The sequence below is a fragment of the Colobus angolensis genome, unplaced genomic scaffold, assembly GCF_000951035.1.
Source record: "Colobus angolensis palliatus isolate OR3802 unplaced genomic scaffold, Cang.pa_1.0 Scaffold233, whole genome shotgun sequence".
NCBI lineage: Eukaryota > Metazoa > Chordata > Mammalia > Primates > Cercopithecidae > Colobus > Colobus angolensis.
The window spans coordinates 3,638,699-3,652,649 of NW_012115522.1; the positions used below are offsets into that span (position 1 = coordinate 3,638,699).

The 13,951-nt window shown below is 36.1% G+C and overlaps 1 protein-coding gene across 2 annotated transcripts in view; it reads right to left on the minus strand.

The window, feature by feature from the left end:
* The window catches only part of ESCO2 (establishment of sister chromatid cohesion N-acetyltransferase 2), a 30,754-nt gene that overhangs the window by 3,599 nt on the left and 13,204 nt on the right, over positions 1-13,951 (minus strand). For both annotated transcript variants that reach the window (XM_011944582.1, XM_011944580.1), the window contains exons 6-10: positions 12,193-12,310; positions 11,222-11,353; positions 8,144-8,233; positions 7,379-7,522; positions 2,133-2,308 (exon numbers count right to left, since the gene is read on the minus strand). In XM_011944582.1, the coding sequence (XP_011799972.1) occupies positions 2,133-2,308; positions 7,379-7,522; positions 8,144-8,233; positions 11,222-11,353; positions 12,193-12,310 (660 nt within the window). The remainder of the gene's footprint in view (positions 1-2,132; positions 2,309-7,378; positions 7,523-8,143; positions 8,234-11,221; positions 11,354-12,192; positions 12,311-13,951) is intronic.

Below are 13,951 nucleotides of genomic sequence, written 5' to 3' on the forward strand. Positions count from 1 at the left end.
AAAAAAAAAAAAAAAAAAAGAAAAACACACCAATGCATGAAGGGGTAAAGGAGCGTAATATATGTAACAAAATAATTCAGGAAGTTTTTCTAAACAGAATGGTAAAGCAAATGAGGTAAATGTTGAACTTAATAGATCTTGACAAAGGCTTCTTACTACTCTTGCTGCTCTTTTGTAAGTTTGAAATTATTTCAGAATAAAAAATTAGAATTTGATTCAATTAGAAGACATAAGTTTCTAATATATTAAATACTATAATTAAATACATAATATGGTAGAACTAGGTTAGATACTGGTATTCCTCATACCAAATTTATATATCTAATATAAAACAGAAAAGTATTTCATAACTAATCATCAAAAATCTTTAAGATATCAATTTTTCCTACTGATTCCTTTTGTAAGTATGTGTGATTGACTAGGATTTATGGCCCAAGATTGGGTCCCCATAATGGTGTTGGTATTTATTTTTTAAAAGTGGCATAGAATGCAAGAGGCTTGAATAACAGTATTCCAAAGTGTGGTCTTTGGTTTGGTCAAAGTGTGCTTATTGGTTTTGTAACCTATTATCTAGACAATGAAATATGTGTAGAAATTGAGAGAGTAAGTGTTGTGAAATTCATCCATATAACCTAGATTAGGTAAACTAGCAAACAAGCTTGTTTGTGACATTGGAAACTTTAAACAGCAATACATAGTGCTAGTTCAAAGTGTGTACAAGGGAATTAAAAATGGAGACTTTTTAGGTTGAGATATATATACTCATATACCGTAAGACTCACCCTTTAAAAGTGTACAACTGAGTGGTTTTGTGTATATTAACAAATATTGTCCAATCACCACCACTATCTAATTCTAGAACATTTTTATTATCCCAGACCCAGTACTCATTAGTTGCTATCCATCTTTCCTCAGTCCCTGGAAATTACACATCTACTTTCTGCCTCTGAATCTGCCTGCCTCTTATGGACATTTTATATAAATCTAATCATATGATGTGCGATCTTCTGCAACTGACTTATTTCAATTAGCATAATGTTTTCAAGGTTCTTCCACGTTGCAGCGTGTGACAGAATTTCCTTTACAGCTGAATAACATCCCATTGTTATTATTGTATCAATATACCACATTTATCCATTAATCACAGATTGGATTGTACTTTTTTGGCTTTTATAAATAATCGTGCTATGAACCTTCATGTACAAGGTTTTGTGTGGACATGTTTTCTTTTCTTGAATATATAACCTAGGAGTGAAACTGCCAGGTCACATAACAGTTTAACTCTGAGAAACCATCAGATTGTATTCCACACCAACTGTACCAGTTTACATTCCTACCAGTAATGTACAAGAGTTTCAGTTTCCTCTACATCCTCACGGACACTTGTCTGTTTTTTGATTACAGTCATCCTACTGGGTATAAAGTGGGATCTCACTATGGTTTTGTGATTTCCCTGATAAAGATGTTGAGCATCTTGTTATGTTGAATTAACCATTTGCAATTCATCTTTGGAGAAATGTCTACTGAAATTCTTTGTCCATTTTTAAATTGGGTTGTCTTTTTATTGTGTTCTAAGAATTTTATGGGTATTAGACCCTCCTTAGACAAATGATTTGCAACTATTTTCTCTCGTTCTATGGATTGTCTCACAAATCCACTTTTTAAGTTATGCTTATGAGTTATAGCAAGTCTTCATTATCTAGTCACTATCAATGAACATGTACAGCTTCTGTAATTTTTCAAACCTTTACTTTGTATAGATTTATTGAAGCATAATTTCACATCTGCTAAGTCTAATAACAATTTGAGATTGTATTTTTGTTTTGTTTTTCTATTTTTTTCTAGCAATCCATTTTTATTTTATTAGTGTTGATCTGTGACAAATTAAACTAGTCCTTTAGCACAGGTAGTTTGAAAAGCAGTGGGCTAGTATGTTTCAGACCTGGAATGTTGTGCTCTAGACTGAGTATATCTAGTATGGTTTTTCTAGTGCCAATACCTTCCTTAGTCTGACTTTGATATATTTATACAGAAGTATCTTACCAATATCCTTCTCTTTAGCTCAGAAGCCGAGAGGTACTAGGAAAGCTATGAACCTAAGGTTCTGGATCTAGATCCATTTTATTTCTTACCTGAGGGTATCAACCAGTCGTCTTGCAATGCGCTTTCTTCTCTTCAGTCTGAAAACCCAGATTCTACTTATCCCACAGACTGCAGGTTCTGGTACATCTGAACATTGCCAAGCCCTAGAACATTCTGCAGAGGTTGGGGATCCCAGACCAGCTGGTTCAGACAGGACACGAAAGGCCTGCAATGATATACAGAAGCATCTACAGCTAACAACACAGATGAGTTCACACTGCTTTTAAAAAAATATTCCTTAAATAAAACAAGTATCAAAAATTTAACTTATATCTCCACCAAATATGTTAAAAATATTTTCTATTTCTTAAATTCTTATCCATTTAGTCACACAATGCTTTAAAAAAAAATTGTGGTGTTGAGACATTCACACATTCTAGTGCATCCCATAGCATTATGAAACTTTCCTCTTTAATGAAAACAATTGTAGACATTAGACTCTTCCTTTCAGTAAAGTATAGCAACCTCTAGCATTCTCTCCATCCTAAAATGTATATATGACCACCTAAAGAAACCAGTAACACTAAAGATTTATATCTATTAACTATGAAATTTGGTTGGTATTTCAAGTTTCTTAAAAAACATTTTTATTTTGAAATAGATTCATGAGAAGTTGAAAAAACCACTACAGAGGACCATGTATCCTTTCCTGAGTTTTCCCCAATGATTACATCTTCCATAACTGGTATAATACCAAAACCATGAAATTACCATTGGTAAAATGTGTGTGTATAGTTTCAGGACACTTAATCATACCTGTATATTCATTTAACTACCATCACAATCAAATACAGAACTATTGAGTCACCACAAAGATCTTCTTGCTCATTATAGTCACATCCACACTACCCCGTCTCCCAACCTCAATCCCTGACAACCACCAATTTATTCCCCATGGCTATAACGAGAATGTTATATATTATATAAATGAAATCACACACCATATGACCTTTTGAGATTGGCTTTTTTCCACTCAGCATAATGCCCCTGAGACTCATCCAAGTTGTTAAGTGTATCAATTCTTTGTTCCTTTTTATCGCTAAGTAGTATTCCATCATATGGATGTATCACAGCTTATCATTCACTTAAAGCATTTAAGGACACTTTGGTTGTTACCAGGTTTTGGCTATTACAAATAAAGCCGCTATTAACATTCTTGTACAGGTTTTTGTGTGTACATCAGTTTTCCTTTGTTTTGGCTGGATCATATGGTAAATACATGTTTAGTTTTTTATTATTATTATTATTTTTTAAAGAGACGGAGTCTCACTCTGTCGCCCAGGCTGGAGTGCAGTGGCACAATCTTGCTCACTGCAACCTCCACCTCCTGGGTTCAAGTGATTCTCCTCCCTCAGCCTTCCGAATAGCTGGGATTACAGGCATGCACCACCACGCCCAGTTAATTTTTGTATTTTTAGTAGAGGTGGGGTTTCGCCATGTTGGTCAGGCTGATCTCGAACTCCTGACCTCAGGTGATCCGCCTGCCTCAGCCTCTCTAAGTGCTAGGATTACAGGTGTGAGCCACTGCGCCCAGCCTATGTTTAGTTTTTAAAGAAGCTTCAAAACTTTTTCCAGAGTGGCTGTAATATTTTACATTCCTACCGACAATGTGTGAGAGATCTAGTTTCTCCGTATCCTCACTAGCATTTGGTATTGTCTCAATTTTTTTACGTACTGTTACCTCTTTTGATAGGTGTGTATTTAGTTTTTAATTACCAACAAAACATTGTTTCTGACCTGAGAGCAGAAGAGAATAGTTGGCTACATCTTGCCTGTTATCAGGACATAACAGTCTACTTCTTTGAGATCAAAGAAGGAAAAGGCCTTTTAAATAAATACACAACATAAAAAGATGTAAACTGCAACATTAGTAATGTTGAAGGGAGAAAAAGTGCAGAGCTTTTGTAGGTGATATAAATTGTTATCAGCTTAAAATAGACTGTTATATTGAAGGATATTTTATGTAAGCCTCATGACCAAAAAGCGAAAACCTATAGTAGATACATAAAAGAAAAAGAAATCAAAGCATACCACTACAGAAAATCATCAAATCCCAAGGAAGACAGCAAGAGAGGAAGAAAGGAATATATATAAAACAACCAGAAAACAAAACAAAATGGCAATAGTAAATCCTTATTTATCAATAATTACTTTAAATGTAAACAGAATACATTTGCCAATCAAAAGACACACAGAGTGGCTAAATGGATAAAAACACAAGACTCAACTAAATATTGCCTACAAAAGACTCACAGACTGCAAGTGAAGGGTCAATACTGCAAGGATGGCTCAATACATGCACATCGATGTGTTACACCATATTAACAGAATGAAGAACTATATGATCATCTCAATACAGAAAAGGCATCTGACATCCTTTCATGATAAGAACTCTCAACAAATTAGACACAGAAGGAATGTACCTCAATATACTAAAGGCCATATATCACAAGCCCACAACTAACATCATACTCAGCAATGAAAAATTGAAAGCTTTTCCTCTTAGATCAGGAATAAGACAAGGATGCTGACTCTCATCATTTCTATTCTACATAGTTCTAGAATTCCTCACCAGAGCAATTAGGAAGAAAAAAGAAAGGCATTCAAATTTAAAGGCATTCAAATTTAAATGAACTTATGCACAGAAAACCCTAAAGACTCCACCAAAAAAACTATTAAATTCAGAAAAGGTGCAGGATCCAGAATCAACATACAAAAGTCAGCACCTTTTCTATATAGGAACAATGAACTACAAACTATCTAAAAAAGAAATCAAGAAGACAATCCATTTACAATAGCATAAAAAAAAAACCCCATTTATGAATAAATTTAACTGAGGAGGTGAAAGATCCATACACTGAAGACCAGAAAACACTGATGAAAGAAGCTGAAGAAATCCACATAAATGGAAGGATACCCAGTGTTCATGGCTTGGAAGAATTAATATTGTTAAAATATCCATACTACCCAAAGCAATCTACAAATGCAACGCAATCCCTATCAAAATTCCAATGGCATTTGCCACAAAAATATAAAAAACAGTCTTAAAATCCTATGGAACCATAAGAGATTCCAAATGGCCAAAGCAATCTAGACCAAAGAGTAAAGCTGAGGGGCATTGCACTCCTACTGGCATTCAAACAAAACATAGCAACCAATGGAACAAAACAGATAAAATAAATCCAGGCATTTAGAGTCAACTGGTATCTGACAAACATATCAAGAACAAACAATGGGGCAAGGACACAGTCTCTTCAATAAATGATGTTGGGAAAAATGAATATGCACAAAATAAGAATAAAATTGGAGTCTTATCTCAAACCACATACAAAAATCAACTCAAAATAGATTAAAGACTTAAAATGACGGACCTGAAACTGTAAAACTATAAGAAAAAAAAATGAGAAAAAAACTTGACATAGGTCTGGACAATAATTTTCTGGCTATGACCCCAAAAGTGTGGGCAATAAAAGAAAGAAATGTAAAATCAAACTGAGGTTTCTGCATAGCAGAGTGGATAAACACAAACCAACCAACCTACTGATTGGGAAAAATTTTGCATATATATACTGGATAATACCCAAAATATATAAATAACTCTATACCAAGAAAACAAATACTCAGATTAAAAAATGGGCAAAGAACCATAATAGATATTTCTCAAAAGACATACAAATTAGGAACAGGCATATGAAAAATGCTCATTCAACATTACTATTCATGAAGGAAATGCAAATTAAAACAAGATCACCTCACACCTGTCAGGATGATTACTATAAAAATACAACCACCATATGCAGCAATCCCACTTCTGACTGTATATCCAAAGGAACTGAAATCAGTATGTTGAAGAGAAATCTGTACTCTCATGTTCAAGGCAGTATTCATAGCCAAGATATGTAATCAACGTTAAGTGTCCATCAATGGATGAATGAATAAAGAAAATGTGGTACATATACACGTGGAATACTATTCAGGCTTTAAAAAGGAAATCCTGATGTTTGCAACAACGTGAATGAACCTGGAGGACATTATGTTAAGTGAAATCAGCCAAGCAAAAAAGAAAAATAGTGCAACATCTCACACAGGTAATCTAAAGAAGTTGACTTCATAGAAGCAGAGTAGAATGGTGGTTGCCAGAGGCTGGCGGAGTGAGAGATGGGAGAAATGGGGAAACGCTGGTAAAGGGTACAAAGTTTAAGTTAAGATAAATTCTGCAGATCTATTGTATGGCATGACTATAGCTAATGTATACTTGAAAACTGCTAGAGGCCGGGCACGGTGGCTCATGCCTGTAATCCCAGCAATTTGGGAGGCTGAGGTGGGCAGATCACGAGGTCAGGAGTTCAAGATCAGCCTGGACAACATAGGAAACCCTGTTTCTACTAAAAATACAAAAATTAGCCAGGCATGGTGGCACGCGACTGTAGTCCCAGCTACTTGGGAGGCCGAGGCAGGAGAATAGGCTGAACCTAGGAGGCAGAGGTTGTGGTGAGCCGAGATCGCACCACTGCACTCCAGCCTGGGCAACAAAGCAAGACTCTGTCTCAAAAAAAGAAAGAAAGAAAAAGAAGAAAATGAAAATTGCAAGGGAGTAGATCTAAATGTTTTCATCACAGTAAGTTGGTAAGTATGTGAGGTGAAAGATATATTAGCTTGATTTAGTCATTTTACAATGTATACCTATATCAAAATATCACATTGTACACTATAAATATTTGCAATTTTTATTTGTGAGTTATACTTTAATAAAGCTGAGGGAGAAGGAAAAGGCCAAACTGATCACTTATACTGGCAAAAATACAAACAAGTTGCTTTTCTCTCCAACTTCTAATAACACAAGGAAAAACTATGTCTTCTAGAACATTACTAATTAGTACCCAAATTAGATTCTAATTAAGGAATAATGACTATTTTGCCAAAAATATTAACGTTCACTAAGCCACATGTTTAAAAACTTCGGTTTATAGATCTGCTTACTTAAAATCACTATACTTTATAGTCCAGCTGTGGAAATGATTACATGAACATAAGACTGGCTTACCTATCCTGTTTATATAAAGCAAAATTCCAAATATTAATGGAAATAAATAACTTCAATTATCCACAAGGACAAGGATATTCCAGTAGAAGAATGTCATTAATGGTAGCAATCTTAAATGCTGAGACTTCTCCCAACTTTTCTCTTTATTTTGCCCGCAAATTATGCCAATAATTTAAAATAAATATACCATACCTGTTTGATGGGTTCTGCAATTAAACACCCAACTACTCTCTTTTCATCAGATACAAAAAGAAAAGTTTTTATTTTGTTTGGACATTTAGGAACAACTTGCTGGAAGCCCAATTCATTATCAACAAGTTCTTGGACATCTTCTACCTAATGATTTTAAAAACCAAGACAGGTGAATGTTTTAAAAAGTACAATAGAAACTATACATATTTATATACACAAAATGTATGATTACTGTTACTTTAGTGTCTTTAATTTCTATTTCTTAAATTGATACACCTCCAAAATTATTTCACTATTGATGCATGTAGCTGCTACTGTGGAAACAAGGTTTTAAGAACCTATTTTAAAGATCACTTTCAGCAGAAATTCAGACACCTGGGAGGGATAAGGAATAGAAAGCATTAAAACAGATTTGTTTTAGCTTTATTCATTATTCACGGTGGCTAGACATCCAACCTCAGAAACACAGGCAACACCAATATAAGAAATAGACCCTGCAGGCCATTAATTTCTCAAACTGAAAGCTTAGTTTATCTTTCACAAGGGAAAGATGAACATAAAAGATAAGCTATGCAGCCTTATCTGCCTTCTTTACTCCTTTGTCCAACAATTCTTAGTTTTGTATAAATTGCTATGAAAGTAATCATTAAGCAGGTACCCAAGTGAATTATCTGTCAGCAAAGGCAGTGTGCACTTCAACATAGGTTGATTTCTTGGGGGTGGGGAAATGCAAGAGTTAAGAGTTAAAAAGATACTGTTCCATACCTTTTTGATAGCGAAGCTTGGATCATGTGGCAGAACCAACACGATTTTCCCATCCCAAAACTCTGCTACTACACGTTCTTTCTTCCAACCCTGCCAAAGGAAAAAAGGGTCACAGTTTAATTTGTGAAGAGAAAAAAACCAACATTAAATAATTTGATGTGCAGAAGACAAAAGGCTAAACAGTAACAGATATTTAAAAAAGATGAAATCCAACTAAAAGTAATGTGGGAAGAGAAATAAAAGATGCCTAAAACAGGTACCTGGCCTCAACAAGCTTATATCCTATCTGGAGATATGTATATGATTATAAAACAAGGTAAAGAGGTAGCGGTGCGGTGGCTCACACCTGTAATCCTAGCACTTTGGGAGGGCTGAGGCGGGTGGATCACTTGAGGTCAGGAGTTTGAGACTAGAGGGCAGGTAGGGGAGGGGTAGAAGAATAAGCCAAGTTCCAAGAAAAGGCTAAATAAAAGTCCTTATATGTTTGTCCCTTATGTTTAACAAGACCACGGAAGGGCACAGTCTTACAACCATTTTAATCTCAATCCCCAGCATAGTGCTTTGGCATGTGGCCCTAGTGTTTGAATGATACTGAAGTATTATGGTACTTGAAAAGGGTTTAAAAACCTTGGTAAGATGTCAATGAGCATAATGGGGAAGGTGGTTAACTTGCCTTCAGGCTAAGGCAACTAACTGAATAAGCAAAGGTGTAGAGAATGGCAAAAAAAAATGTGGTGTAACTGACTGACTGGAAAAAATGAGGTTGAAATATTAGAAATAAATTTAGTAAGATCCATATTGACAAAACTAGAAAATGTTCCTGAAAGACATCAAAGATATGAATGAATCAGAGGTATACTAAGTTTCTAAGTATACACTAGGTTTATATTATAGTATATACTAAGCTTATATTATAGTATGTACTATACTAAGTTTCTAAGTTATACTAAGATTTTTTTTCCCTAGAAATAAATGGCATTAGTTTGACTACTTTCAATAAAAATTAGAATAGGTTTTTTATTTGGGGGGAACGTGATAGGCTCCTTTTTTAATTTGAAGGAGTAAATGTGCAGAAAAAGTCAAGACATTTTTTACAGAGAAGGATGAAAGGGAACTTAACTATACATCCAAATACAGTATGGAGCTACGTTTGCAAAAGTATGGCACTGGCATAGGAAATAATGGATGGTGCAGAAGTGTCCAATAACAAGTCCATTTATATGTGGGAATTTGGTATGCATTAAAGGTGGCATTGCTAATCAGTGTGGAAGATAAACCAGTCAAACAGTAATACTGGCACACTTTGTAGTCCTTTAGGAAGAATATAAAGTTAAGATCCATCTCTGACACTATGTCTTGAAAAACTTCCAGTGGATTAAAGGTCTAAATATAAAATTTATAGCTATACATTTTTTTAAATATAGGAAAAACTTCTTACTAATTTTGGGACTGAGATGATGTTCCTGACTTAAGAAACCAAAGGTCACAAATTAGCTAAATAAAAATTTTGTTTTCTTTGTAGCAATATACACCATAAAAAGGTTAAAAAAAATCCAAGTAATGGTATTTGCTTGTATATGCAGAAAATCTCTCTGAAAGATATATGATGAACCTGTGAATGCTGGATGCCTATAGACAGGGGAACAAGGTTTCTGGAAGGGGTATGGAGAAACACTTCACTGGATATACTTTTGCATTCTGTGAATTTCGAATCATGAGAAAGTATTACTATATCAAAAATATAAATTCAAACCTTAAAAAAAGGGACAGGGAGAATGTATTTGTAACACAGGAATAACATACAAAATATATAAAAGATAACACATCCAGTATGTTTCCACAAATTAAAGAAAGAAATCCAATATAGTATAGTCTGGCTTCATCAGAGATGTGGCTTATTCCAGCGGCAGGAGCTTAGAGCTGGAGAGGGAATGTGTCATGCGACAAGGTGAGCAGGGGCCAGATATGAAGAGATCTGCTGGCCAAGGTAAGGAGTCTCGGTTTTATTCCTAGTGCAACAGAAAGCTGTCAAGTGTGAAGCAGACAATGTCAGAACCTATGTTTTAGAACTTTCTGGCTGATGTAGAGATATCAGATAATTTAAATCAAGAATTTAAATTATACACACATACACTTTCTCTTTTGTATATATTTTATATGCATATATATAGAAAAGGTTGAGGCCAGATTAAAGAGCACCAAACTGCTGGTGGGAACTTTTTCTTTCTAGAAGTATGTAGAATCATACTAGACTTATGTTTTATTTGTGGCTTTTTTTTTTTTTTGAGATGGAGTTTAGCTCTTGTCACCCAGGCTAGAGTGCAATGGCGCAATCTCGGCTCACCACAACCTCTGTCTCCTGGGTTCAAGCGATTCTCCTGCCTCAGTCTCCTGAGTAGCTGGGATAACAGGTGGCTGCCACCACGCCTGGCTAATTTTTTGTATTTTTAGTAGAGACGGGGTTTTGCCATGTTGGGCAGGCTGGTCTCAAACTCCTGACCTCAGGTGATCCACCCACCTCAGCCTCCCAAAATGCTGGGATTACAGGAGTGAGTCACTGCACCCAGCCTAGACTTATGTTTTAAAACATTATTTCTGGCAGCACTATGGGAATCCAGAAAGCAAGCTGTTTCAATAAACAGGCTAAAAACATTGTGAACATATTAACTATGGCAATAAAAATAGGGGAAAAGGAATGAGTAGCAGGTACAATCATAAAGGTAGGGCCAATGATAGGATGTGTTGGGACTTGAAAGGTGTTTAATGAATGGGTGCGACCTCTCCTCTCAGAAAAAACATGGAGAAGTCATGGAAAGGTTATTTTTTTCTAAGGCTATCCATAAAGACAACACTATAGTGGGAAGAGGGTATCTCTTCAGGTCTTTGAATTTTGTATATCTTGACTGTTCAGCTCTCCTCAGAATGCAGTGTTTACAAAATATTTATCCTATATTGAGAAGGTAAGCTTGAAACATCATCATTAAAAGTTAACTTTTCAGGCTAGGTGGTGGAAAAGAAATGTCTCTTTTAAAGCAGTTTTACTTCTAGAACAAACTGAAAGACTATCTTTTGGCTCACCACATATTTGATTCCTTCCAGAAACCTGTGGTGATGCTGTACATGTTGCATTTCATCTTCAGGGTTGGAAGCAGTATATATCATACCACAAGACTTGCACATAGTAGCCCCAAAATGTTTCTGACCAGCATCCTATAATTGGGGGGTATAAAAAGAAGCCCATTTAAATACAGCACAAATAGCTCTAAATTGAGTTCCTATAACCATTCATTCAAATTTCACCGAATTTTTTTTTTTTTCTGCTGACACAAGAGAAAAACTAAATGAAAGTCTGGTTACTATATCCTCCTTCCCTCCCCCAAAACAAAATGACATGAGATCAGGCCGGGCACAGTGGCTCATGCCTATAATCCCAGCACTTTGGGAGGCTGAGGTGGGTGGATCACTTGAGCCAAGGAATTAGTGACCAGCCTGGGCAACATGGTGAGACTCCATCTCTTTGGCCAGGGCAGCGGGGGAGAAGAGATCTAAAAATGCAATAAATTGATGAAAGGGAATTGTTTATTTGAATGGACACTGTAAAAACCAAAGATTCTTTTATTTTTACAAGATTCTTTACTAGACCCATGGTTCTAAGAAGCAATAAGACTAAATTGTGGAAATTATAGCTAAAACGAACAACAGAACTTTTTAATGAAACTCTTAAAGACCTGAAAAGCCTTATTTCAAAGAGAAGAGCAAAAATTTTAGGACTTCTATATTAATTATACAATATTTTTCCTTAAGTGGCTAAGAATATTAAATTATTCTTAAAGAATATTAAAATTGTTTGACTCAAGAATTGACAAAAAATAAAGTGCAGGAAAAGCACAGATAAATTCAAGAATATACAGTGTCACCACCTATAGCTCCCATTCTGTCACATAAAACATTGCTTAATGCCACTGAAAATACCAAGTTCTGAATTGTCTAATACAGGAGTTTTTCTGTAAAGGGCTAGATAGGAGAAGCTTTGTTTTGAATTTACTCACAATGATGAGCTGGTCTTTTGTTTTTTTACTTGTATCTCTGGTATTAGCATTTTTCTGGATATTGGTCTGTTTCAAGAAGTTGATAGATCCCACAGAAAGCTGTTCTTCACCTAAAGATCTTGACACAGAAAGTTGATAAATATCATATAAATTTGATAAATATCATAATTTGATATATGTTGATAAATATATAAATTTATAATTTTTGAGGAATTACAAGGGAAAGAAAGACATTTAACTGAGTACCTTGCAATTTTTAGTGCTTTCTGACATTAACTTGATGAGATAATAGGGGCAGGAATAATGAGAAATCTGAGGCCCACTCATAGAGGGTCAGTAATTTACTCAAGGTAAAGTAACTAGTAAATGGCAGAATTAACATTCAAATCCTGGTCCTCTGACTCCAAGTCCCAGGGACTTTCTTCTATAATATCAGATGCCCACAGATGCACACTTTGGAAATTGACTTCACCCTTTAAAAAAAGATTTTTTTGCTTTATCAAATCTTAGGACAATATTTACCTATACAGTTATAAAGAAATTCCTGAGGTACTAGAGGAAATAAGTATAATACTGAACTTCACAGATCCACAGGAAATCAGAGTCACCATCATATTATGACCCAGCAACGTTTTACCTGGGCAATGAAGCTACTAAATTTGCTTTTCCTTATACCAAAAGCAGCATCTCACTACTCTGAAATTCTTAAGGAAAAAAAAAAAAATTTAGGCTGGATAGATGTAGTTGAGACAACCTTTACCTATTAGGAAAGAATGCTGAGATTGACTTACAGAGGTTGCAAACCGGAGCCCCTCAGGCCAAATCTAGCTAGCAGATATGTTTTGGTTGACCCATATGTTATTTAAAACTTTGGATTAGCCTCCAATATTTTAAAATTTAGAGATTTCACTTAAAAATGTGTATTTCCAATATTAAAAGAGACACTGTAAGATCACTAAACCTCTATTCCATCAAAGAATCTACAAGTTCGAACTTGGAATAGCACACGCCCTTTTAAGTGGGCAATTCTTCAGCTGGCCCTAGTCTCCACCCAGCCTGCTGGTTCTGTAGGTACTGAGTTTGTAACCCTTGCCTTGTAATGAAAGGACCTTGGTTTTCCAGGGACCAAAGGAGTAGAAATCCCTGAAGAGTAGAAGTAAATAAGGAAAAAAAACCCAAAACCCTAGTGCCCAAAGTAAGAGGTTCAAACAACAGGGGAAAAAAAAAACCTGATAAAGTAGAAAAAAAAAAAAAAGTGGAGCATTAGCTCTACTGCATTAAGCTAAGTCAAGCTGTCTTGTTACTGATTTGCTTTCTAGGAAACCGATTTGCTTTCTAGGCTCACCAGGGCGAGTATTAAAGGACCAGTGAGTAGTCAAGGCTAGGAGCAAAACTGCAAATTTATTTTTTGGTCAGCCAGCTTTGTGGGGGAGGGGTGAGGTCCGTCGGTCTCAGGCAGGGGAGGCCTGGGGAGTCACTCCGTGGAGCTCTCGGGTGAGGTTCCTAATGCAGTCCCGACAGGAGTGGGGGCTGAGGAAGTTCGCGCAGGGCCCCTGCAGGGAGCGGCTTTTATGTCCTGGGCCTGGGAGTGGAAGGGCAGTGGGTGGGACATAGGCGGGTCAGGGGCCGGGCGGTAGGCGTGGCTAGGCGGGTTCCGGTTTTTCTCTGTCAGAGGTCGTGTTGCGCCTGTGCAGTCCACCCGTGCCTTTCCAGGGCGCGGGAAAGTTGGTGGTGAAAAACCCGGAACTGCGCCATCTTG